This window comes from Eschrichtius robustus, chromosome 1 (assembly GCF_028021215.1).
Source record: "Eschrichtius robustus isolate mEscRob2 chromosome 1, mEscRob2.pri, whole genome shotgun sequence".
In the NCBI taxonomy this organism is placed as follows: domain Eukaryota; kingdom Metazoa; phylum Chordata; class Mammalia; order Artiodactyla; family Eschrichtiidae; genus Eschrichtius; species Eschrichtius robustus.
This window is the reverse complement of record NC_090824.1, coordinates 139,305,088-139,331,738: the sequence shown is the minus strand read 5'-3', so window position 1 is coordinate 139,331,738 and position 26,651 is coordinate 139,305,088. Positions and strand designations below refer to the sequence as shown.

The following is a 26,651-nucleotide window of genomic DNA, read 5'->3' as shown; positions in this document are numbered from 1 at the left end:
GTTGGTCAAACTCAAACCTCTCCTAAGGGCACCTGATCTGAGCTGCAGGAAGCCTCCCTGGCAATTCCTCACCCCTCCCGTCTCCCCTACTCATGCTCCTACTCAGCTGCATGTGCCCCAGGGCATGTATCCCGGCCATCCTGCTCACTCAGTGTCTGCTATGTGTACCATGCTCACCAGGATGCCAGGATGCCAGCATGACTATTCCTATTTACAAGAGAAATCTGGGGCCCAGAGAAGTGATATATTTTTTGTTGGTCACTGGATCAGGATTCAGAATGGCGTTATTTGACTTCAAGCTGGGTGACTCCTGGGCTCTACCGTGGTTGGTTCTTCCCATCCAATCTGCCTGCACAGGCAGATTCTGCACCCCAACAAGGTGGACTGCTCATCATCCCTGAAGGCACTGCCCTTCTGGGGCTCTCCCTTAGTCCAAAGCCAAGCTGGGTCTCTCCCACCCTCACGGCAGAAAGGGGGGCTACCGGGAGCTTTGGAATCAGACAGGCGGGTTTGTACCAAGGCTCCGGCAGAGAAAAACTGTGTGAGCTCTAGCAGGTAAACCACCCTCTCTGTGCTGCAGTTTGCTCGTATGTGTCACACCTCATCGAGCGCTGTAAGGATGCAATGAGATAGTGTCACAGCAGGTAAGTCACATGGCCCTGGGAGGCACGTGATAAATGATGGCTTTAAAAGGAAGAGGGATCCCTCCCTTTCACAAAATCTCAGAGGACGTGAGAGCTGTAATAACTGAGCTGCAGCCAAAGGTGGAGAAAGTAAGGGCCAGCTCAGTGTCAGGAGGTGGATGGAGCAGGAACCTTGGTGCTGCATTGTCCTGGGTTTTCATGAAGATTTCTTAAGAATGGATGTGGAAAAGGGCCCATAAACAAGTGGGGGGGGGGGGTGGTTTCTATCCTCCAAAGCACTCACTGCCCACTCAGATTGCAGGGCGCGGGAAGGCAGAGGCACTGAGCAAAATCTGTGCACAGACAGCAGCTGGCACGGCTTCCACACGTGGGCACCTGGAAACAGGCATGAACCTAGAAGTGCCAACCCTCCCAGAGCTTCCCGTCAGAAGAGGCTGCACTTTGCATTCTCTCCCTATTTCTGTGTGATTCCTTCTCATTAAGACATCAAGATTACATGGGATGCTTAAGGGGAAACGCAGGGGAGGAAGGGGCCCTTGATCTAAAATGCACAGTAAGAATTCCACTCTTTCAGGGGTCTGAGAACTGGCCCTATTAGAACCTGCCTTGGGCCCACAGGAAACTCTTTTTAAATGTGTATGTGCACACTTGCATGGAAATATTTAATGCAAGAAAGAAAGCAAGCAGAGAGTGAGAGCAAGTGAATGAAAGGGAAGAAAGGGAAAGTTTACTTCATTTAAAAAAAAATACAGTATGGTATAATAAGAAATATATTTGGTCTTTTTCCTTGGTTCCTGGCACAGAGCTCCTAAAACCCTGGGAACTTCCTGAGTGATCAGATGTCTTTTAAGCATATTTTTTATTCTAATGAGCTGGCTTAGGGTGGGGCCCCTAGTCAGCCTCAGGCCAGCAGAATGCCTCTGGTCACCGGAAAGACCAACCCTGCATTAGAGGGTGGGAACCCTTATCCCCACCCCACCCATATCTCTGGGAAGAGAAGAGAGGCTGGAGAGTGGGTTATGAGACTCTGAACAATAAGGCTGACATTGTAAAGCAACTATACGCCAATAAAAATTAATAATAAATAAATAAATAAACAAACAAACGATGCTGTTGGAGCAGGAGAAAAAAAAAAAAGGCTGGTGACCACATCAAGGTGCAGGGACACAGTGACGGGGGTGGGGGGACAGTAGTTCCACTCCTCCCCTCATACCTGCCCTGGCATCTCCTCCTTCAGCTGTGCATGAGCTGCATCCTTTATAATAAATTGTAAACATAGATAAAGGTTTCTCTTGAGTTCCAGGAGCTGTTCTAGGAAAATACTGAACCCAAGCAGGGTGTGGTGGGAACGTCAGAATTTGAACTCAGCTGGACAGAAGGGTGGGTTGCCTGGCTCCCCCATCTGCAGTTTGTGTCTCAAGTGGGGGCGGTTTGTGGGACTGAGCCCTTACCTCGAGGGACTGGACGCTAACTCAGAATAAAACTGAACTGCTGGACACCAAGGTCGAGTCCCGAGAATCACAGAACCAGCTATTGGATGGGCAGACGCCAAGCGCCTGGTGTCAGCAAACACCTCACACACACATGCTCTGAACATTCTTCCTGTCAACTGTTTTGATCTCAGAGGAAGAGAGTGGGCCTCCTCCTTCCTTCTGCCCTAAAACTTTCTTCTCTCAGTGGGACACAGTGATTGAAACACCACCCTTAACCGTGGGTTACTCTTATGGCCCTAAGCAAGCCACCGACCTCTCATCTATGAGCATAACGTATGGCATTTCTATTTGTCAGAGAAAAGTGATAAAGAATGCAGAAATGAAGAAGGTAAGCATTTTAGAAATAAATATGGTTTAGAATCTAATATTCTATGATGCTATTCATTCCATAATTAGAATTAGGAGGTAAAAAATAAGCATAAGAAGGATGGGAAACCTGAAACCAGAAGAATGGTCAAAATTCCAAAATTAAAGACGACAGATTTTTTTTAAAGCAACTACAAGTCTCTGGATGGCTCAAATGTCTCTTTAGAAACTGAACTGGCTTCTGTCGTTTCTTCTCGCAGATTAAATCAGATTATGTCTGACAGGCCTCCCCAAATGATAAAACTAATGTGCAGAGAAAATACACTTAACTGCTTCCTCCTATGAATATAGAGGTAAACAGAAAAGATCAGACACTTTCTCTTCCTTCAGGTTATCTAAATAACTGGAAAGTCCTACAAATCAAGGGCAGGTAAGAGAAAGGAAAACACAACAAACTGTAGGTCAAAGAGAATGTTTTCTCTGATTCTCTTTTTGAATGTATAGAAAATCCATCATTTGTATAATATTGACCTCAGAGTTTAAATACCTGGAGAAAAGATTATGTGGATTCAGGTTTTCAGAACAGGAATTCAGCAACATGAAATGAGGGGAGAGAAAAACCAATTGCTGAGAGCAATTTCCTGGGTCCTCTGTCCCCTCCTGTCCACATTTCTGCCCTCCCTCCCTGGGAACTCTGGCCTTGACCGTCTTCAGCATGGAGTCTCACTTCTTGTCTGTCCCCATAGCTGGGGCAGGCCAGGCTGGTCACCAGTTGGGAGAACACAAAGAGCAGGAATCGAGGTGGTCATCTTACGAATGGCTCTGGGGCAGCTTTCAAGGCCTGTCGGGGTGACATCTGAGCTCCCCATGGCCATGCTGTGGCCACAATAGGAATGCCATGGCTTTCCAGATGGAAACACTGGGTGGGGCAGAGGTTAGATAACTTTTAAGGTCTGCTCTAAATCCAAGATACTCGTGATTCCTTAAAATTCAGCTGGGAGCTACCGTTACGGCTGCTCCACGAGCTACAGGTGCCAGATAAATGTGCCACCCAGCTTTATAAGGACATGCGCTACGAAGGCACCCAACTTGTTTTCCACACGATGGGCACCTGGAAAGAAGCACTAATTAGCAAGGTCACACCTAGAAACACTCGGGCTCCCTGATCATCACATTCAGAAGAGTCTGTGCCTTTCCTCCTCTCCCTCCCGTTTCTGTAAAGCAGAGATTTCTCCCACCTGCCAACTCCACGGTCTAAACAGCCAGCCTGCCTCCTGCCAGTTCTCTAGGGAGGTATTTGGTCTTGATATTGGAACCTTCTTTAGAGTGTAAATTACACAGCCAGATTGGAGATGATTTGCAAGTAGAAACTGGGTCTCATCCTTTTCTGGGCCCTCCTTACATGGCCTAGTTCAATGCTTTCCACAAAGCAGGTGCTCGAAAAGATTAGTTGAGTAGGTTCATGAGATTAAAAAGTGAGTTTTAAAACAAATGAAGCTGCAGATGCCTCTGCAAATGCAAGTCTTAATTAGAAATACACTGTGCTTGAAAGAAATTTAGAGGCCTCTGGTGACATCCTCCAAAGCAAGGATGTTTATTTATGGAGAACCTGAACTCAATGCAGTAAGTAATAATCCAGTTACATTTTTCCTGGAAACCAACACCCTTGTAAAAAACACCAAATAATATACATTGCTGAAGATCAATCACTTACTGAGGGTTAAGAAACAGAGACTCAGGGAAACACGACCTGACATGCCAAGGGGCAAATTCGGTGTGTCTCTCTCTCCATGAGAAAAATGTCCACAGCAGCTCTGCACTTTAGAGGGCTTGGGAAACAAGCAGTTTTATGTAAAAAAGGAAGCATTTGCATTATGCCCCAGGATTCCCAGAGCTATACCTTATATCACAGTCCTGAATGCAAGGGATGGGGGCGGGGGCTGCAGACCTGAAGGCATTCCTGGCAATTCATTGACAGATGCACTCTTAGGATCTGTGCATTGCATTGTATGCAAATACTTTACCTTGAAAGAAAGAAAAAACACCCTCTGAACTCTTGAGATCTCCATGAAATATGTGGGTGAAAGAGCACCACTGTCCACTATTCTACTTTGAGCTGCATTTAAAAATAAACTAGATGAACAGATTCCCAGATATGGGATAAAGCAAGTATAGTAAAATGCTAATTATAGAATCCAGGAGGCAGGTATATGGGTGCTTGCTATAAATTCAACTTCTTGGTATAGTTGAAAATTCTCATCAAAAAAAATTGGGTAAAAACATTACTCATAATATGTAGTAACCTGGGGGTTAGTGCTTTGCTTACACACAGCCAGATGAAGGTGAGTTTAAGTGAGAATGCAAGTGGAGAGACTGAGGACAGTAGGGCAGGGGGGCACTGCTCAGGGGAGCCTTGCCATAAAGGTAAGAGGAACCAGGGAGTCACCGGGCGGGTTTATGGGGACAGACTGCATCATGTCTGCATGCTAATGAGTGGCTCACAGACACTATTATGATGCTCCAGGCGATAGGGGCAGTTGTGAAAACCCAGCTCTCAGCAGGTGCCAGGAGACAGGACCAAGTCCACTGAGGAAGGGCTGGCTTCCAGGGGAACACAGACCCTGTACCCCTGGCAAAAGGAGGGAAGCTGGAGTCGGCGGGCACAGGTGTGCAGGTGGGATCCACGCTGAAGAACGTTGCTTTAAATCCTGCAGGGAAGACTCTCAAAGGTTCCAACTTTATTCACTACAGGAAGGTTCTGCAAGAGGTCTGAGGCGTAGCTAAGGGTACCCCTGGGACAAACAGCAGACAGTGTGAAGTAAATCCGTTTTCTGGTTTTTTTTTTTGTTTTTTTTTTTGTTTTTTTACCTGTTTCACAGACTTTTTTTTTTTTTTAAACATCTTTATTGAAGTATAATTGCCTTACAATGGTGTGTTAGCTTCTGCTTTATAACAAAGTGAATCAGTTATACACATACAATATGTTCCCATATCTCTTCCCTCTTGCATCTCCCTCCCTCCCACCCTCCCCATCCCACCCCTCTAGGTGGTCACAAAGCACCGAGCTGATCTCCCTGTGCTATGTGGCTGCTTCCCACTAGCTATTGAATTTACATTTGGTAGTGTATATATGTCCATGACACTCTCTTACCCTGTCACATCTCACCCCACCCCCTCCCCATATCCTCAAGTCCATTCTCTAGTAGGTCTGTGTCTTTATTCCCGTCTTGCCACTAGGTTCTTCATGGCCTTTTTTTTTTTTTCCTTAGATTCCGTATATATGTGTTAGCATACTGTATTTGTTTTTCTCTTTCTGACTTACTTCACTCTGTATGACAGACTCTAACTCCATCCACCTCATTACAAATACCTCCATTTCATTTCTTTTTATGGCTGAGTAATATTCCATTGTATATATGTGCCACATCTTCTTTATCCATTCATCTGTCGATGGACACTTAGGTTGCTTCCATGTCCTGGCTATTGTAAATAGAGCTGCAATGAACATTTTGGTACATGGCTCTTTTTGAACTATGGTTTTCTCAGGGTATATGCCCAGTAGTGGAATTGCTGGGTCGTATGGTAGTTCTATTTTTAGTTTTTTAAGGAACCTCCATACCGTTCTCCATAGTGGCTGTATCAATTTACATTCCCACCAACAGTGCAAGAGGGTTCCTTTTCCTCCACACCCTCTCCAGCATTTATTGTTTCTAGATTTTTTGATGATGGCCATTCTGATCGGTGTGAGATGATATCTCATTGTAGTTTTGATTTGCATTTCTCTAATGATTAATGATGTTGAGCATTCTTTCATGTGTCTGTTGGCAATCTGTATATCTTCTTTGGAGAAATGTCCATTTAGGTCTTCTGCCCATTTTTGGATTGGGTTGTTCGTTTTTATGTTATTGAGCTGCATGAGCTGCTTGTAGATCTTGGAGATTAATCCTTTGTCAGTTGCTTCATTTGCAAATATTTTCTCCCATTCTGAGGGTTGTCTTTTGGTCTTGTTTATGGTTTCCTTTGCTGTGCAAAAGCCTTTAAGTTTCATTAGGTCCCATTTGTTTATTTGTGTTCTTATTTCCATTTCTCTGGGAGCTGGGTCAAAAAGAATCTTGCTGTGATGTACGTCATAGAGTGTTCGGCCTATGTTTTCCTCTAAGAGTTTGATAGTGTCTGGCCTTACACTTAGGTCTTTAATCCATTTTGAGTTTATTTTTGTGCATGGTGTCAGGGAGTGTTCTAATTTCATACTTTTACATATATCTGTCCAATTTTCCCAGCACCACTTATTGAAGAGGCTGTCTTTTCTCCACTGTATATGCTTGCCTCCTTTATCAAAGATAAGGTGACCATATGTGTGTGGGTTTATCTCTGGGCTTTCTATCCTGTTCCATTGATCTATATTTCTGTTTTTGTGCCAGTACCAAACTCTCTTGATTACTGTAGCTTTGTAATATAGTCTGAAGTCAGGGAGCCTGATTCCCCCAGCTCCATTTTTCGTTCTCAAGATTGCTTTGGCTATTCGGGGTCTTTTGTGTTTCCATACAAATTGTGAAATTTTTTGTTCTAGTTCTGTGAAAAATGCCAGCGGTAGTTTGACAGGGATTGCATTGAATCTGTAGATTGCTTTGGGTAGTAGAGTCATTTTCACAATGTTGATTCTTCCAATCCAGGAACATGGTATATCTCTCCATCTATTTGTATGATCTATAATTTCTTTCATCAGTGTCTTATAATTTTCTGCATACAGGTCTTTTGTCTCCTTAGGTAGGTTTATTCCGAGATATTTTATTCTTTTTGTTGCAATGGTAAACGGGAGTGTTTTCTTAATTTCACTTTCAGATTTTTCGTCATTAGTGTATAGAAATGCAAGAGATTTCTGTGCATTAATTTTGTATCCTGCTACTTTACCAAATTCATTGATTAGCTCTAGAAGTTTTCTGGTAGCATCTTTAGGATTCTCTATGTATAGTATCATGTCATCTGCAAATAGTGACAGCTTTACTTCTTCTTTTCCGATTTGGATTCCTTTTATTTCTTTGTCTTCTCTGATTGCTGTGGCTAACACTTCCAAAACTATGTTGAATAATAGTGGTGAGAGTGGGCAACCTTGTCTTGTTCCTGATCTTAGTGGAAATGGTTTCAGTTTTTCACCATTGAGGACGATGTTGGCTGTGGGTTTGTCATATATGGCCTTTATTATGTTGAGGAAAGTTCCCTCTATGCCTACTTTCTGCAGGGCTTTTATCATAAATGGGTGTTGAATTTTGTCGAAAGCTTTCTCTGCATCTATTGAGATGATCATATGGTTTTTCTCCTTCAATTTGTTAATAGGGTGTATCACATTGATTGATTTGCGTATGTTGAAGAATCCTTGCATTCCTGGGATAAACCCCACTTGATCATGGTGTATGATCCTTTTAATGTGCTGTTGGATTCTGTTTGCTAGTATTTTGTTGAGGATTTTTGCATCTATGTTCATCAGTGATATTGGCCTGTAGTTTTCTTTCTTTGTGACATCTTTGTCTGGTTTTGGTATCAGGGTGATGGTGGCCTCGTAGAATGAGTTTGGCAGTGTTCCTCCCTCTGCAATATTTTGGAAGAGTTTGAGAAGGATAGGTGTTAGCTCTTCTCTAAATGTTTGATAGAATTCACCTGTGAAGCCATCTGGTCCTGGACTTTTGTTTGTTGGAAGGTTTTTAATCACAGTTTCAATTTCAGTGCTTGTGATTGGTCTGTTCATATTTTCTATTTCTTCCTGGTTCAGTCTCGGCAGTTTGTGCATTTCTAAGAATCTGTCCATTTCTTCCAGGTTGTCCATTTTATTGGCATAGAGTTGCTTGTAGTAATCTCTCATGATCTTTTGTATTTCTGCAGTGTCAGTGGTTACTTCTCCTTTTTCATTTCTAATTCTATTGATCTGAGTCTTCTCCCTTTTTCTCTTGATGAGTCTGGCTAATGGTTTATCAATTTTGTTTATCTTCTCAAAGAACCAGCTTTTAGTTTCATTGATTTTTGCTATTGTTTCCTTCATTTCTTGTTCATTTATTTCTGACCTGATCTTTATAATTTCTGTCCTTCTGCTGGCTTTGGGGTTTTTTTGTTCTTCTTTCTCTAATTGCTTCAGGTGCAAGGTTAGGTTGTTTATTCGAGATGTTTCCTGTTTCTTGAGGTAGGCTTGTATTGCTATAAACTTCCCTCTTAGCACTGCTTTTGCTGGGTCCCATAGGTTTTGGGTCGTCGTATCTCCATTGTCATTTGTTTCTAGGTATTTTTTGATTTCCCCTTTGATTTCTTCAGTAATCACTTCGTTATTAAGTAGTGTATTGTGTAGCCTCCATGTGTTTGTATTTTTTACAGATCTTTTCCTGTAATTGATATCTAGTCTCATAGCGTGGTGGTCGGAAAAGATACTTGATACGATTTCAATTTTCTTAAATTTACCAAGGCTTGATTTGTGACCCAAGATATGATCTATCCTGGAGAATGTTCCATGAGCACTTGAGAAAAATGTGTATTCTGTTGTTTTCGGGTGGAATGTCCTATAAATATCAATTAAGTCCATCTTGTTTAATGTGTCATTTAAAGCTTGTGTTTCCTTATTTATTTTCATTTTGGATGATCTGTCCATTGGTGAAAGTGGGGTGTTAAAGTCCCCTACTATGATTGTGTTGCTGTCGATTTCCCCTTTTATGGCTGTTAGTATTTGCCTTATGGATTGAGGTGCTCCTATGTTGGGTGCATAAATAGTTACAATTGTTATACCTTCCTCTTGGATCGATCCCTTGATCATTATATAGTGTCCTTGTTTGTCTCTTGTAATAGTCTTTATTTTAAAGTCTATTTTGTCTGATATGAGAATTGCTACTCCAGCTTTCTTTTGATTTCCATTTGCATGGAATATCTTTTTCCATCCCCTCACTTTCAGTCTGTATGTGTCTCTAGGTCTGAAGTGGGTCTCTTGTAGACAGCATATATATGGGTCTTGTTTTTGTATCCATTCAGCCAGCCTGTGTCTTTTGGTGGGAGCATTTAATCCATTTACATTCAAGGTAATTATCGATATGTATGTTCCTATTCCCATGTTCTTAAATGTTTTGGGTTGGTTATTGTAGGTGTTTTCCTTCTCTTGTGTTTCTTGCCTAGAGAAGTTCCTTTAGCATTTGTTGTAAAGCTGGTTTGGTGGTGCTGAACTCTCTCAGCTTTTGCTTGTCTGTAAAGGTTTTAATTTCTCCATCGAATCTGAATGAGATCCTTGCTGGGTAGAGTAATCTTGGTTGTAGGTTTTTCTCCTCCATCACTTTAAGTATATCCTGCCACTCCCTTCTGGCTTGCAGAGTTTCTGCTGAAAGATCAGATGTTAACCTTATGGGGATTCCCTTGTGTGTTATTTGTTGTTTTTCCCTTGCTGCCTTTAATATGTTTTCCTTATATTTAATTTTTGACAGTTTGATTAATATGTGTCTTGGCGTGTTTCTCCTTGGGTTTATCCTGTATAGGACTCTCTGTGCTTCCAGGACTTGATTAACTATTTCCTTTCCCATATTAGGGAAGTTTTCAACTATAATCTCTTCAAATATTTTCTCAGTCCCTTTCTTTTTCTCTTCTTCTTCTGGGACCCCTATAATTCGAATGTTGGTGCGTTTAATGTTGTCCCAGAGGTCTCTGAGACTGTCTTCAGTTCTTTTCATTCTTTTTTCTTTATCCTGCTCTGTAGTAGTTATTTCCACCATTTTATCTTCCAGGTCACTTATCCTTTCTTCTGCCTCAGTTATTCTGCTATTGATCCCATCTAGAGTATTTTTAATTTCATTTATTGTGTTTTTCATCATTGCTTGGTTCCTCTTTAGTTCTTCTACGTCCTTGTTAAATGTTTCTTGCATTTTGTCTATTCTATTTCCAAGATTTTGGATCATCCTTACTATCATTATTCTGAATTCTTTTTCAGGTAGACTACCTATTTCCTCTTCATTTGTTAAGTCTGGTGTGTTTTGACCCTGCTCCTTCATCTGCTGTGTGTTTTTCTGTCGTCTCATTTTGCTTATCTTACTGTGTTTGGGTCTCCTTTTCACAGGCTGCAGGTTCGTAGTTCCCGTTGTTTTTGGTATCTGTCCCCAGTGGCTAAGGTTGGTTCAGTGGGTTGTGTAGGCTTCCTGGTGGAGGGAACTAGTGCCTGAGCTCTGGTGGATGAGGCTGGATCTTGTCTTTCTGGTGGTCACGTCCACGTCTGGTGGTGTATTTTGGGGTGTCTGTGGCCTTATTATGATTTTAGGCAGCCTCTCTGCTAATGGATGGGGCTGTGTTCCTGTCTTGCTAGTTGTTTGGCATAGGGTGTCCAGCACTGTAGCTTGCTGGTCGTTGAGTGAAGCTGGGTCTTGATGTTGAGATGGAGAACTCTGAGAGATTTTTGCCGTTTGGTATTACGTGGAGCTGGGAGGTCTCTTGTGGACCAGTGTCCTGAAGTTGGCTCTCCCACCTCAGAGACACAGCCCTGTTGCCTTGCTGGAGCACCAAGAGCCTTTTGTCCACACGGCTCGGGGTTCCTCTGGCCGCCGCTCCGAGCCCTAGTCGGGGGGTGGGGGAAGGGGGCAGGGAAGGGGGTTTTCTGTTTTCTATCCCTCAATGTCCACTTGAATCCAACTAAAACTCACCTGCCCAAGAATTGCCTGGGAGCATCCTTTGTCTCCATGTTGAAGTATCCCCCTCCCACTTCACAAATAAAGACCTATTTCCCTTTTCTCAACTCTTACCTAGGGACACTGACCCAGGAAGCAAGAAAAAGTCCATTCAAAATACCAGTGTCTATGTCAATTTTGTTAAAAATTTGGGTGACAAATACTTTCAAAGTTCAGATGCGTTTTAATTCTTTTAATTCTTTGTTTTCAGCAAAATTGAAGGAGAAACTAATCAAGTTGTCCACTGATACACCTTGATGAAAACTCTATTATTTTGGGCACGTAATCTGTAAGAAGTTCAAGAAACTGAGTAACACTGTTGTTACAAAGTACCTTTCATTCTGAACTATACATGTTAATACATCTATTTTTAAAAGTTATAGAATTGATAGTGAAATCTGTATTGATGTCTCAGTTTTAGCAATAAAAATGTCATGTATGAATACATTAAAGAATTTAGAATAAAGCCCCATCTTTTCTTTTCTTTTTTTCCTTTTTTATACAGCAGGTTCTTATTAGTCAACCATTTTTTACGCATCAGTGTATACATGTCAATCCCAATCTCCCAATTCATCACACCACCACCACCACCACCACCAGCCCCCACTGCTTTCTCCCCTTGGTGTCCATATGTTTGTTCTCTACATCTGTGTCTCAGTTTCTGCCCTGCAAACCAGTTCATCTGTACCATTTTTCTAGGTTCCACATATATGCGTTAATACACGATATTTGTTTCTCTTTTTCTGACTTACTTCATTCTGTATGACAGTCTCTAGATCCATCCACGTCTCTACAAATGACCCAATTTCGTTCCTTTTTATGGCTGAGTAATACTCCGTTGTATATATGGATGTGGTATATACCACATCTTCTTTATCCATTCGTCTGTTGATGGGCACTTAGGTTGCTTCCATGACCTGGCTATTGTAAATAGTGCTGCAATGAACATTGGGGTGCATGTGTCTTTTTGAATTACGGTTTTCTCTGGGTATATGCCCAGTAGTGGAATTGCTGGATCATATGGTAATTCTATTTTTCGTTTTTTAAGGAACCTCCATACTGTTCTCCATAGTGGCTGTATCAATTTACATTCCCACCAACAGTGCAAGAGGGTTCCCTTTTCTCCACACCCTCTCCAGCATTTGTTTTTTGTACATTTTCTTATGATGCCCATTCTAACTGGTGTGAGGTGATACTTCATTGTAGTTTTGATTTGCATTTCTCTAATAATGAGTGATGTTGAGCAGCTTTTCATGTGCTTCTTGGTCATCTGTATGTCTTCTTTGGAGAAATGTCTATTTAGGCCTTCTGCCCATTTTTGGATTGGGTTGTTTGTTTCTTTAATATTGAGCTGCTTGAGCTGTTTATATATTTTGGAGATTAATGTTTTGTCCATTGATTCGTTTGCAAATATTTTCTCCCATTCTGAGGGTTCTCTTTTCATCTTGTTTATGGTTTCCTTTGCTGTGCAAAAGCTTTGAAGTTTCATTAGGTCTCATTTGTTTATTTTTGTTTTTATTTCCATTACTGTAGGAGGTGGATCAAAAAAGATCTTGCTGTGATTTAGGTCAAAGAGTGTTCCTGCTATGTTTTCCTCTAAGAGTTTTATAGTGTTCGGTCTTACAGTTAGGTCTCTAATCCATTTTGAGTTTATTTTTGTGTATGGTGTTAGGGAGTGTTCTAATTTCATTCTTCTACATGTAGCTGTCCAGTTTTCCCAGCACCACTTATTGAACAGACTGTCTTTTCTCCATTGTATATCCTTGCCTCCTTTGTCATAGATTAGTTGACCATATGTGTGTGGGTTTAACTCTGGGCTTTCTATCTTGTTCCATTGATCTATATTTCTGTTTTTGTGCCAGTACCATATTGTCTTGTTTACTGTAGCTTTGTAGTATAGTCTGAAGTCAGGGAGTCTAATTCCTCCAGCTCCGTTTTTTTCCCTCAAGACTGCTTTGGCTATTCGGGGTCTTTTGTGTCTCCATACAAATTTAACGATGTTTTGTTCTAGTTCCGTAAAAAATGCCACTGGCAGTTTGATAGGGATGGCATTGAATCTGTAGATTGCTTTGAGTAGTGTAGTCATTTTCACAATATTGATTCTTCCAATCCAAGAACATGGTATATCTCTCCATCTGTTGGGATCATCTTTAATTTCTTTCATCAGTGTCTTATAGTTTCATACAGGTCTTCTGTCTCCCTAGGTAGGTTTATTTCTAGGTATTTTATTCTTTTTGTTGCAATGGTAAATGGGAGTGTTCCCTTAATTTCTCTTTCAGATTTTTCATCATTAGTGTATAGGAATGCAAGAGATTTCTGTGCATTAATTTTGTATCCTGCTACTTTACCAAATTCATTGATTAGCTCTAGTAGTTTTCTGGTGCCATCTTTAGGATTCTCTATGTATAGTACCATGTCATCTGCAAACAGTGACAGTTTTACTTCTTTTTTCCAATTTCTATTTCTTTTTCTTCTCTGATTGTCGTGGCTAGGACTTCCAAAACTATGTTGAATAATAGGGGTGAGAGTGGACATCCTTGTCTTGTTCCTGATCTTAGAGGAAATGCTTTCAGTTTTTCACCATTGAGAATGATGTTTGCTGTGGGTTTGTCATGTATGGCCTTTATTATGCTAAAGTAGGTACCCTCTATGCCCACTTTCTGGAGAGTTTTTATCATAAATGGGTGTTGAATTTTGTTAAAAGCTTTTTCTGCATCTATTGAGATGATCATATGGTTTTTATTCTTCAATTTGTTAATATGGTGTATCACAGTGATTGATTTGCATATATTGAAGAATCCTTGCATACCTGGGATGAATCCCACTTGATCATGGTGTATGATCCTTTTAATGTGCTGTTGGATTCTGTTTGCTAGTATTTTGTTGAGGATTTTTGCATCTCTATTCATCAGTGATATTGGTCTGTAATTTTCTTTTTTTGTAGTATCTTTGTCTGGTTTTGGTATCAGGGTGATGGTGGCCTCATAGAATGAGTTTGGGAGTGTTCCTTCTTCTGCAATTTTCTGGAAGAGTTTGAGAAGGATGGGTATTAGCTCTTCTCTAAATGTTTGATAGAATTCACCTGTGAAGCCATCTGGTCCTGGACTTTTGTTTGTTGGAAGATTTTTAACCACAGTTTCAATTTCATTACTTGTGATTGGTCTGTTCATATTTTCTATTTCTTCCTGGTTCAGTCTTGGAAGGTCACACTTCTCTAAGAATTTGTCCATTTCTTCCAGGTTGTCCATTTTATTGGCATAGATTTGCTTATAGTAGTCTCTTAGGATGCTTTGTATTTCTGAGTTGTCTGTTGTAACTTGTCCTTTTTCATTTCTAATTCTATTGATTTGAGTCCTCTCCCTCTTTTTCTTGATGAGTCTGGCTAATGGTTTATCAATTTTGTTTATGTTCTCGAAGAACCAGCTTTTAGTTTTATTGATCTTTGCTATTGTTTTCTTTGTTTCTACTTCATTTATTTCTGCTCTGATCTTTATGATTTCTTTCCTTCTGCTAACTTTGGGTTTTGTTTGTTCTTATTTCTCTAGTTCCTTTAGGTGTAAAGTTAGATTGTTTGAGATTTTTCTTGTTTCCTGAGGTAGGCTTGTATAGCTATAAACTCCCCTCTTTGAACTGCTTTTGCTGCATCCCATAGGTTTTGGATTGTCATGTTGTCATTGTCATTTGTCTCTAGATATTTTTTGATTTCCTCTTTGATTTCTTCAGTGATCTCTTGGTTATTTAGTAACGTATTGTGTAGCCTCCAAGGGTTTGTGTTTTTTACGTTTTTTTCCTTGTAATTTATTTCTAATCTCATAGCATTGTGGTCAGAAAAGATGCTTGACATGATTTCAATTTTCTTAAATTTACTGAGGCTTGATTTGTGACCCAAGATGTGATCTATCCTGGAGAATGTTCCATGCACACTTGAAAGTGTAATCTGCTGTTTTGGGATGGAATGTCCTATAAATATCAATTAAATCTATCTGGTCTATTGTGTCATTTAAAGCTTGTGTTTCCTTATTAATTTTCTGTTTGGATGATCTGTCCATTGGTGTAAGTGAGGTGTTAAAGTCCCCCACTATTAGTGTGTTACTGTCGATTTCCTCTTTTAGAGCTGTTAGCAGTTGTCTTATGTATTGAGGTGCTCTTATGTTGGGTACATATATAATTGTTATATCTTCTTCTTGGATTGATCCCGTGATCATTATGTACTGTCCTTCCTTGTCTGTTGTAACATTCTTTATTTTAAAGTCTATTTTATCTGATATGAGTACTGCTACTCCAGTTTTCTTTTGATTTCCACTTGCATGGAATATCTTTTTCCATCCCCTCACTTTCAGTCTGTATGTGTCCCTAGGTCTGAAGTGGGTCTCTTGTAGACAGCATATATATGGGTCTTGTTTTTGTATCCATTCAGCAAGCCTGTGTCTTTTGGTTGGAGCATTTAATCCATTCACGTTTAAGGTAATTATCGATATGTATGTTCCTATTACCATTTTCTTATTTGTTTTGGGTTTGTTTTTGTAGGTCCTTTTCTTCTCTTGTGTTTCCCACTTAGAGAAGTTCCTTTAGCATTTGTTGTAGAGCTGGTTTGGTGGTGCTGAATTCTCTTAGCTTTTGCTTGTCTGTAAAGCTTTTGATTTCTCCATCGAATCTGAATGAGATCCTTGCTGGGTAGCGTAATCTTGATTGTAGGGTCTTCCCTTTCATCACTTTAAGTATATCATGCCACTCCCTTCTGGCTTGTAGAGTTTCTGCTGAGAAATGAGCTGTTAACCTTATGCGAGTTCCCTTGCATGTTATTTGACGTTTTTCCCTTGCTGCTTTCAATAATTTTTCTTTGCCTTTAATTTTTGCCAATCTGATTACTATGTGTCTCACTGTGTTTCTCCTTTGTTTTATCCTGTATGGGACTCTCTGCACTTCCTGGACTTGGGTGGCTACTTCCTTTCCCATGTTAGGGAAGTTTTCGACTATAATCTCTTCAAATATTTTCTCGGGTCCTTTCTCTCTCCTCCTTCTGCGACCCCTATAATGCGAATGTTGTTGAGTTTAATGCTGTCCCAGAGGTGTCTTAGGCTGTCTTCATTTCTTTTCATTCTTTTTTCTTTATTCTGTTCTGCAGCAGTGAATTCCACCATTCTGTCTTCCAGGTCACTTATCCATTCTTCTGCCTCAGTTTTTCTGCTATTGATTCCTTCTAGTGTATTTTTCATTTCAGTTATTGTATTGTTCATCTCTGTTTGTTTGTTCTTTAATTCTTCTAGATCTTTGTTAAACATTTCTTGCATCTTCTCAATCTTTGCCTTCATTCTTTTTCCGAGGTCCTGAATCATATTCACTATCATTATTCTGAATTCTTTTTCTGGAAGGTTGCTTACCTCCACTTCATTTAGCTGTTTTTCTGGGGTTTTACCTTGTTCTTTCATCTGGTACATAGCCCTCTGCCTTTTCATCTTGTCTTTCTATGAATGTGGTTTTTGTTCTACAGGCTGCAGGATTGTAGTTCCTCTTGCTTCTGCTGTCTGCCCTCTGGTGGATGAGGCTATCTAAGAGGCTCGTGCAAGTTTCCTGATGGGAGGGACTGGTGGTGGGTAGAGCTGACTGTTGCTCTGGTGGGCAGAGCTCAGTAGAACTTTAATCTGCTTGTCTGCTGATGGGTTCCCTCCCTGATGGTTGTTTGGTCTGAGGAGACCCAACACTGGAGCCTACCCGGGCTCTTTGGTGGGGCTAATGGTGGACTCTGGGAGGGCGCACACCAAGGAGTACTTCCCAGAACTTCTGCTGCCAGTGTCCTTGTCCTAATGGTGAGACAGAGCTACCCCCTGCCTCTGCAGGAGACCCTCCAACACCAGCAGGTAGGTCTGGTTCAGTCTCTTATGCGGTCACTGCTCCTTTCCCTGGGTCCTGACGTGCACACTACTTTCTGTGTGCCCTCCAAGGGTGGAGTCTCTGTTGAAGTCCTGCAATCAAATCCCGCTAGCCTTCAAAGTCTGATTCTCTAGGAATTCCTCCTCTCTTTGCCAGACGCCCAGGTTTGGAAGCCTGACATGAGGCTCAGAACCCTCACTCCAGTGGGTGGACTTCTGTGGTATAAGTGTTCTCCACTTTGTGAGACACCCACCCAGCAGTTATGGGATTTGATTTGTGATTGCACCCCTCTTACCATCTCATTGTGGCTTCTCCTTTGTCTTCGGATGTGGGGTATCTTTTTTGGTGAGTTCCAGTGTCTTCCTGTCGATGACTGTTCAGCAGTTATTTGTGATTCTGGTGTTCTCACAAGAGGGAGTGAGAGCACGTCCTTCTACTCCGCCATCTTGAACCAATCTCTTACAAAGCCCCATCTTTGGTAAAGAGGTAGATTGCCAATTTTTTATGTTTAATAATTATTTATTAAAATGTGTAATTATTGTCACCTTGAGGAATTATGTACCATTAATCAGTATAATCCTAAATTGATCCAGAAGAAAAATTCTTAACACTTATTTTCTGAAGGAATAATTTTTATGTAAATATTTACATTTGAGAGAACCAAGACAGAATGATTAATAAAAGACTTTCAAACATAAAGTTATATCACATTTGGATAAAATTCTGTGTGGAAAGTGGAATAGAAATATAAGTGCAGGGGCTTCCCTGGTGGCACAGTGGTTAAGAATCTGCCTGCCAATGCAGGGGACACAGGTTCGAGCCCTGGTCTGAGAAGATCCCACATGCCGCGGAGCAACTAGGCCCGTGAGCCACAATTACTGAGCCTGCGCGTCTGGAGCCTGTGCTCCACAACAAGAGAGGCCGCGATAATGAGAGGCCCGTGAACCGCGATGAAGAGTGGCCCACACTTGCCGCAACTAGAGGAAGCCCTTGCACAGAAACGAAGACCCAACACAGCCATAAATAAATAAATAAAATAAATAAAATTAAAAAAAAAAAAAAGAAATATAAGTGCAGAGAGAAAATGGGACTATGTAAAATATCAACCAGTTAAAGAAGGGCTTGTTTGTATATTTTTTTTAATTAATGATATGGGTGTCAAATTATATGACATTTAAATAGATTCAATTTAAATAGAGACTGACAGTTTTATTTTTAAATGTCCATATTTACAATTGGATGGAAGTAACATAATTTGTAGTTAATTAACCTGGGGTTAGAACTTTAGATGTCAATGTTAAAATACATGAGTGAAAAAATACAGCTTCTCAAAATTCTTGCAGGGGTCACTGGAGCAGGATGTGTGAAGGCCTCTGGCTTAGGTTTTCACTCTGTCGCATTCAGACATGCATGGCTGGAGCCAGGGGGAGCAGGGCAGGCACTCCCGAGCCCTAGGGACCAGTTAGGGTGCAGGCTGTGGACATGCACATGCAGACTTGCATCTTATGACTTGTGCATATTTCTGCCTTGCAGGGTGTAGTGCAGGACATGCAAAGGCGGGATGGTCTGGTTCACTGTTTGCATACATGAAGGAGGGAGGACAGTCCTGGCTTGTCTTATGGGACCTTCACTGTGATTCCAGCACAGGCATCGTGGAATCAAGAGCAGGAAGCCAAGGTCGCAACTTACCATTTGCAGCCAAATGTTGGTGGTCAACACTTGGTTCTTCTCATCCTTTAAAGGAAAAAAAAAGTCAAAAATATGGTTTATATGATTTATATAAGAAGAAATGATACCCTCATTCATGCACCAATCTGATGGTTAGGACGGTTGGCGTGTGTGGAAAATAGAATTCATGGAGAACTTCCAAATATACTCCAGCATTTCCCCAGAGTGCAGCTTTTCTATTTATGCTGAAGTAATACACATTCATTACAGAGCTCTTACAAAAGATGGAAAAGTATAGAGAAGAAAATTAAAACCCTGCAACGCCACCATCCCGAGATGATACCTGCTAATGGTTTATCTTATTTTTCCTTACACATTATTTATCATTTGTATACTTAAAAAATAAGACTGGGTGCAGATTCCAATCTTTTAAAGTCAAGTTTATTAGCAGAATGGATAGAGTTTTAAGCAAATTGAAATATTTTAGGCTTCTCTCCCCTGGGAAAGGGAGTCCCCCGCCCCGCCCCGTGACAGCTGCGGCACCTGTGCTAACAGTGCTGCGTGGGCCCTGTTTCTCCCTCAGCCCCAAGGGTCTGCCTGCCTTTCCTCCCATCCTCCATCAGCCTGGCAGCACCCAGGCCCTTGACACACACCTGCAGGGTACATCCTGTCCAGGTGAGCAAGCTAAGGGTCAGAAAGGTGGTTCCTTTATGAAGGAACCATTCACACTTGGATCTGAGTCAACAGCCCCTCTTTCCACATTTCAAAACTGAGAGTGGGTTCCAAGCTGGGCGCCAAAGTCTGAATTCTTTCCAGGAAGCTCCGGATAGCAGATCGACCGCGGCTTTGCCCCTGCACTGCCCAAAGAAGATGCTAGTCAACATGGGGCCTTTCCATCTGGGATGCAACCGGTTTTTTAGCATGGCTGGCAAAGCCCAAAAGGGCCTAGCAAGAGCCACAGTGCACACAGAGACAAACAAGCCCATTTCATGCAATAGTTCTACTGAGAACGCTGTTCAGTATTTCGTGTTCAATTCCCACCTAAAAGACTCTGTAAATTAGCAATTTTCACCTCTCCAGGAGAAAGTACTTATTAATGCTGAGACACCCAGAGGCTGAGGCCATAAGCCCCTCCAGCAGGAACTACCTGGCCTGGCTCCGTGATGGCAGTCACAAAAACAGACCCAGTGGCAGAAAGAACACCATCTACTGGGGCATGGTCTCAGGGCAGGGACACAATGAGAAATGGATGCTGCTTCTCCTTCAAATACAAATGTGTTGAATGTGTAAGGAGCTGGCAGAGATTCTTTGATGCATCAATGCCCCTGCCCCAGTAGCTCACCCTGGGTTCCTCTGAGAGGTGAGAGTTGGGGGCAGGAAGGCGGGTGTAAATCTCACAAAGAGGATCAGGCTGCCTAGGGAAAGACAGGGGACCAAGTCCCAAGGGTCCCAGGCCAGGAGCTGTGTCCAGAAGAAGCTGCCAATTCTGTTACAAGAAAAATGCATCCCCTTTTTCAAAATAACACATGCCAGGGGTTTCGGTAGAAAAAGCTGTGGAGCTAACCTCTCTCCATCCTCTGTGCAGAGAGAACAGTCTCTGACAGAGCCATGCATCTGAATTGCAAGAGGGCTCTAGTTCCAGTCCAATCTCCAGTACTGTTTGAAAGCACTGATAAACTCTTATAGGACATATGTCCCTTGCCTCAACTTATTAAGGAGTTGTTTTTAATCGACTTAAAATTAGCCAGTGTTCCATTCACGTGGCTTTCTTTCTTTTAATTGCATCCATGTCTTTATCTTCTGAGAGAAAGGCTTCTGTGGTTTGGGAGTTCAATTACAACCAATCTAATTAAAAGGCTTTCTTCTTTCCAACATGCTAGCTGAAACCTCATTAGAGGGAAATGAGATTTCTGTGGTGTGCGTCAGCATGGGACTGAGCACGCATTTCAAACTGTAATCAACGCAAAGTAGCAGCCAGCCTCCAATGGAGGCAGCAGCACTGCGGGTGGGGGAGCCTCCACGGAGATGCGGGAAAAGCCTGCAGGACCAGCAGAGAGGCTACTGTCTGTGTTCCCAAGGTGGGCCCCTCACACCACCCCCCCATCCCAGGGCCACCCACTGGCTGAGTCTCAGCTCTCAGTCTGTATGGTGACAAGGCATCCCACCTCCTTCCCACCCCCTTGTGAAGTATGTCCTTCCCCCCAAAGACTGAATGTTTGTGTTGCCCAAATTTCCTATGTTGAAACCTACCCTGCGCGGGGATGGTATTAGGAGATGGGGCCTTTGGAAGGTGTTTCGGTCATGAGGGTGGGTTCACCCTCATGACCAGGATTATTGTCCTTAATAAAGGGACCCCAGAAGGCTCCCTCACCCCTTCTGCCATGTGAAGACCCAGCCAGAAAACAGCCATCTATGAACCAGGAAGCAGGCTCTCACCAGACATCAGAGCTGCAGGTACCTTGATCTTGTACTCTCCAGCCTCCAGAATTGTGAGAAATAAATGTGTGTCATTAAGCCACTCAGTCTATGGTACTTTGGTTACAGCAGCCGAGCTGATGGAAGGCAGGGCCCTCACAGGGTCTGAACTCTGCTCAGCTCCAGACAGGCTCTCTGCCCTCCTCCAGCTGTACTGCTCGAAGAATCCAGTCTCAAGTCCTTAGGGCAGCACACAGCCCTTTCTACAACCCACAGTCCAGCCAAGTGTTCATTTGCTCATTCATTCATTCACTCATTTGACAAATATTTCTGGAGCACTTCCTGTTTTGGGCATTATGCCAGCCTGACATGCACAGTGGGAACTGAACAGACATGGTCCCTGAGCTCATGGAATATAAAATGTGGGTGGAGGGTGGGATAACACAATTCGACGATGACACACCTATAATTACAAATGGTGACAAGTCACAGAGGACAGGAACAGAGCCCCTTCAGAGGATGACAGGGAGATGGACTTCACCAGAGTGATGGGGATGGGATCCTGAGGAAAAGACATCACCTTTACTCCCTATGACCCTGCAACACCAAGCCACGACCCCTCACGCCCACTGTGTGCACCCCTACCCTTCGAAAACTTGCTCCCCACTCAACTCCCAAGCGCCTGCCCTGCCCCACGCCCTCCTCCTTCCTCCTGCACAAGCCCAGGGGCTCCGGGAGGGAGCCGGCAACCTTGGGCAGACCTGTGGCCTCGGACAGCAGAGTTCAACTCAACCCAAGGAGGAACCTTCCTGCCAATCGTCCAGCTACTTTAGAAGGGACCTAAAATGTATCCACAAGGATAACAAGTTAGCTGAACATCATTTAATGCTTAATAAATCTATTTTCCATTTAAAAAAAGAGGGGACCTATCAACCAGTTCCTGAGTTGTAAGCACAGAAAACGGCCACCCTTCTGGTCCACCCCTGGGCTGGCCCCCTGAGGGCGAAGCCAGGTGACCAGGGCCTGCAAGTTCTGCAGAGCCAGATCCCCCACACCCAGTGCCCCTGCCACAGCTTCCCAGCCTCGTCCCTGCCACCCTGCCACCCACGGTGCCCTGCTTCTTGATGGGAGTCTTCGCCTCTGCATTCAACTGCATGGCCTCAGGGGCTGCACGTCCTAAACACTGAAGTCAGGTGGAAATCAATTCTCACCCCGGGAGGAAGCTCTCTCCTCTCTCACCTCATCCTCCTCCACTGACACCCCGGCCACCAACCCCCGTGCTGCTCTCACGCTTGTGTGAAATCAGGAACCAGCCAATGATGCTGAACTCAGCAGTCACGTCTGGCACAGGCTGGAGGCACACGGGTCCAACACTGGGACTCTTGGGAGGGAGAGGGGGATGAGGCTTCCAAACCCTGACCCCAGACCCTGGCCCAGGGGTTCTAAAAAATAAGCAGGTACAAACCCCTGGGAACAAACAGCACAGGATCCGGGCATGGGTTCCAGTGATTCCAGACCCTCAGCAGCCGCCTGCCCATCACAGCCCTGACCCAACCTGGCAGGACAGCACACAGGATCAGAGCCCACCCTGGCTGCCAGAAAACCCCCTGGGCTCCAATCAGCTGCCCCCTATCAGGCACTCACTGTGGTTTCAGTGCTCTCTTCTCAGAAATAGGGAGACAATAGCTGCCCCCACCACCTCCCAGTGTAGGAGGGACTAGGGTAGAGTCACACAGGCTGTGACATATGACTCGACTGCAGTGTGTCACTGTGTGGTTGCTCTATCTCTCTCTCTCTCTCTCTCTCTCACACACACACACACACACACACACAGCTCCCCCACAAGACCCAGGCTCCTTGCTGACCCTGGGATATCACAGGAGGACACAGGACCCCTGGGTGCCATGGAATCACACAGACCAGTGCACAAAACACCCCCAAAGCCAACCCCTTCTTTGTTTTTCAAACTGAGCACTTCAGAATATATTCAGCCTCAAAAAAGAAGGAAATCCCGCTATTTGCGACAGCGTGGATGAACCTGGAGCACATTACGTTAAGTGAAAGAAACCAAACACGGAAAGATACTGCATGATTCCACTTGTATAAAGAATATAAAATAATCCAACCCACAGAAGTACAGAGTAGAATGGTGGCTGCCAGGGGCCGGCTGGGAAATGGGAGGTATTAGTCCAAGGGTGCAAAGTTTCAGTTCTGCAAGATGAACGAGCCCCAGAGATCTCGTGTGAGGCACAGAGCCTGTAACTAATAATGCTGTAGGGTAGACTTAAACATTTGCTAAGAGGGTAGATCTTATGTTAGGTGTTCTTATCACAGAAGTAATAATTATAATAAATAAAAAAGAGGGCAGGAGGAAACTTTGGGAAGTGATGGGTATGTTTATGGCATAGATTGTGGCGAGAGTTTCACAATGTATGGTTATCTCCAAACTTGTCATATTGTGTACATTAAACACGTATAGCTTTTTGTATGTCAGTCATACCTCAATAAAGGGATTTCTAAGTACACTTTAAGTAGCCATGCTTTTTAAAATCAACCTCCCAGAATAATCATGTGTCTGTTTTAGAGTACAACCATTCTGATGTGCTATCCTGCACACCTGCAGCAATTATTCTTCTGGAAGTTACAGGGTGACATTATTCAACATTATTTTGCAGAGCTCCCAATACTTTTTCTTTGCTTTTCTGTAAATGCTGAGAAAAAAAATAGGTAACAATAGATCTGTGTCTCAATTCTTCTTTGCAGAGAAAGTTGCTAGATAACATAAATTTTTAGTTATGTAGTACTCTGCAGTTTTTTTTTTTAACAAGGATCACTTCTTTTATCTAATTTAGTCTTTACATTAACCATATTTTTGTCCTGTTTTTACAGGAAAATAAATTGAGAGGCTGTGATTTTCCCTGAGTCAGCGAGATATTAGGGCTGAGAGAAGACTCATATCCAGAATAAAAAATAAATGCCTAAAAGTCACTAAGAAAAAGGCAGACAATCCAACAGAAAAATGGGCAAAAGATGAACAAGCCCATGATTCTCACCACAGAGGATAACAGTAAATGATATTTGAAAGTAACACAGCTAAACCTTAAATAGAGTTTGCAGTCTTCTGAATGTGATACACACACATGCACGGACACACACACACACACACACATTTTTTTCAAACTCATTACAGTCTTGTGACAACCACACAGTGAAGTCAGTACTATTATTATTCTCATCTCATAGCTCAACACCAGTGTTTCAGCCGCCAGGTGACTCTGCTCCCAATGTCCTAAGGAAACACTTTGGTGATGGTCACAGAAAATGATTCCCTTTGGCATCTGTACAGCACAGACATTCTCAATGTACAGGCTGGCAACCTCTGAGTTTCTGAGATGCCTCCAGAGGATCAGTGAAGCCACACCTTTTTCACAATCATGAGAAGTTATCAGCCTATTTCACCCTCATTTACTCATGAACGGTTGGTAGAGCTTTGCAGAGACCACGTGACATACGATGCAGCAGACTGACCGCAGAAGCGGATCAGAGAATCCAGCTGTCTTCTACGAAGCTGGGCATTAAGGAGATTTGCAAAAATATAAAACAATGCTACTCTTCTCACTAAATGTGTCTTTCCTGGGAAAATATAGTTATTTTTCTTAAAGTATTAGTTACGGTAACAAGGCATGGGGTTATTATTTCGAATGAATTCATGGACTTGAAAATGTTCTCTTAGTTTTTATTTCAAACATGGTAATAAATATTGATAGATGTAACCCATATAAAAAAACTAGGGGGGCGGGGCAGGGATCTGCAATAACTTTTATGAGAGTAGAGGGGTCCGGAAGCTTAGAAGTTTGAGAGCCGCTGGTACAGGCTTGGTGTTCCTAAGACAAGGCGTTCCTGGTTCTTGGACCCAGGGGCCCGGCCCCATCTCTGTTCTCATTTGGGGGTTGCTCAGAGTCTGTGTTTTGGGAGTACAGTGTGAAAAGTCTGCCCCAGCCTCCCCAGGGAGGGGCAAGGGGTTTGAGGGTGCACTTTTAACTAGGACTGAAAGGGCTTCTTTCCACTTCTGTTAGAGGAAGAGCCTCCCTGTCTCCCCCAAGAGGACACAAATCTGGAAGAATGAAGCCTGGGGCATGGATCATGAGAGCAGAACCAGAGAAGAGACTCCATCTTGAGTCAGCAGGGCTGGAAAGTGGAGGAAGGGTGGAGGGGCCGGGGGATTATGGATGTAGGAGAGAGGGGGAAAGAGGTGGACTCCAGTCACACTGGTAAACCATCTGGTAAACTGGTAAACCATCACTCAAACTTCATCTGAACTTCTCTCCCTGGACAGAAACAATAAATTTCCCTTTATTCTGAAGCCATCATCCTGACTGAATCAGTGTCTAAACATCCCCTTCACAAACACAGCACACATAACAAGTTATCTCTGGCAGGACTCAAGGTAAGCAACTGCACGCAGAGCTGGACTCCACAAATGCCTGGGTCATGGAAACCAGCGCTGGAGCTTCAGCATCAGGCTTCTCCAACAAACTCTCTTGGGAACCTGGTTGTGGAAAGTCCCATCAAAACGAGGTCCTCTGAAGACAGGAGCTAGTGATAGGGGATCTCAACACAACCCTCAGTGTGGAACTGGTGTCAAGGTGGATTCAAAAGGTCGAAGGGAAGGGAAAGGGATGAGATACATGAAAGAAGGCAGGAGCCAGAAGTGAAAGCAGTAATGTTTTCTTTTTTTGTTATTTGACATTTATAATATTTCTACAAGCAATGTAGAATTAATTGGTTAAATTAAGCAAAAATAAAGATCACATAAAAGGAAAGAATATATATGAAAAAAATTACCACCATTATAGCACAGAAAATTAAAAACTATGAGTAGACACACCCTCATAAGGCATGGGCAAGATGAAAAAATTAGAATGACAGATTCACAAACATAGTTTGGCAATGAATGAATGAATGAATGAATGAATACATAAATAATTTAAAATAGCAAATGCAAGGAAGAAAAGAAGGCAAGCAGATAAACACAACTAAAATACAAAATATAATCTGGAAAAAAGCCCAATTAAGACAAGCATGCTTCCCATGAATTCTTTCTACTATATAACTCAATAAAGCCTTGGATCAAATTAAACATGATTTCAAAGATGAGATTATAAAATACCTGAATGAAATAAAAGGGAGACTGCAGAGCTAAACAAATAAACTGAGAACCAGAACAATACGGTTACATGGCTAATAAATTAGAGCCAGAAAGGAACAAAACAGACCCAGCTGAAAACTGAGTTACTGGCATGAAGGCAAGGCATGAGATAACCACAGTGTGTAGAGGAAAAACACAAAGAGATTAAGTCAATTAGGGACGTGGACACAGAAATGCCACAAGGAGGGCACAACTTGAGCTGAAACGGACAACACGCATGTGGGAAACAGAAAGTGTCCTGGGACCACACACAGGAGACACACTCCTGGTTCTAGCAAAACAGTAAAATCCATGACCTGAACACTGTCCTGCTACCAAACACCTAGAAATGCTGGAGAAAATCACAGAAATACCTTCTTAAACGCAAATG

At 42.6% G+C, this 26,651-nt stretch overlaps 1 protein-coding gene across 1 annotated transcript in view; it reads right to left on the bottom strand.

Moving 5' to 3' along the window:
• CHRNA7 (cholinergic receptor nicotinic alpha 7 subunit) overlaps window positions 1-26,651 on the bottom strand; it is a 131,907-nt gene that overhangs the window by 59,688 nt on the left and 45,568 nt on the right. The window contains exon 3 of the mRNA XM_068537430.1: window positions 18,679-18,723. Within this exon, the coding sequence (XP_068393531.1) occupies window positions 18,679-18,723 (45 nt within the window). The remainder of the gene's footprint in view (window positions 1-18,678; window positions 18,724-26,651) is intronic.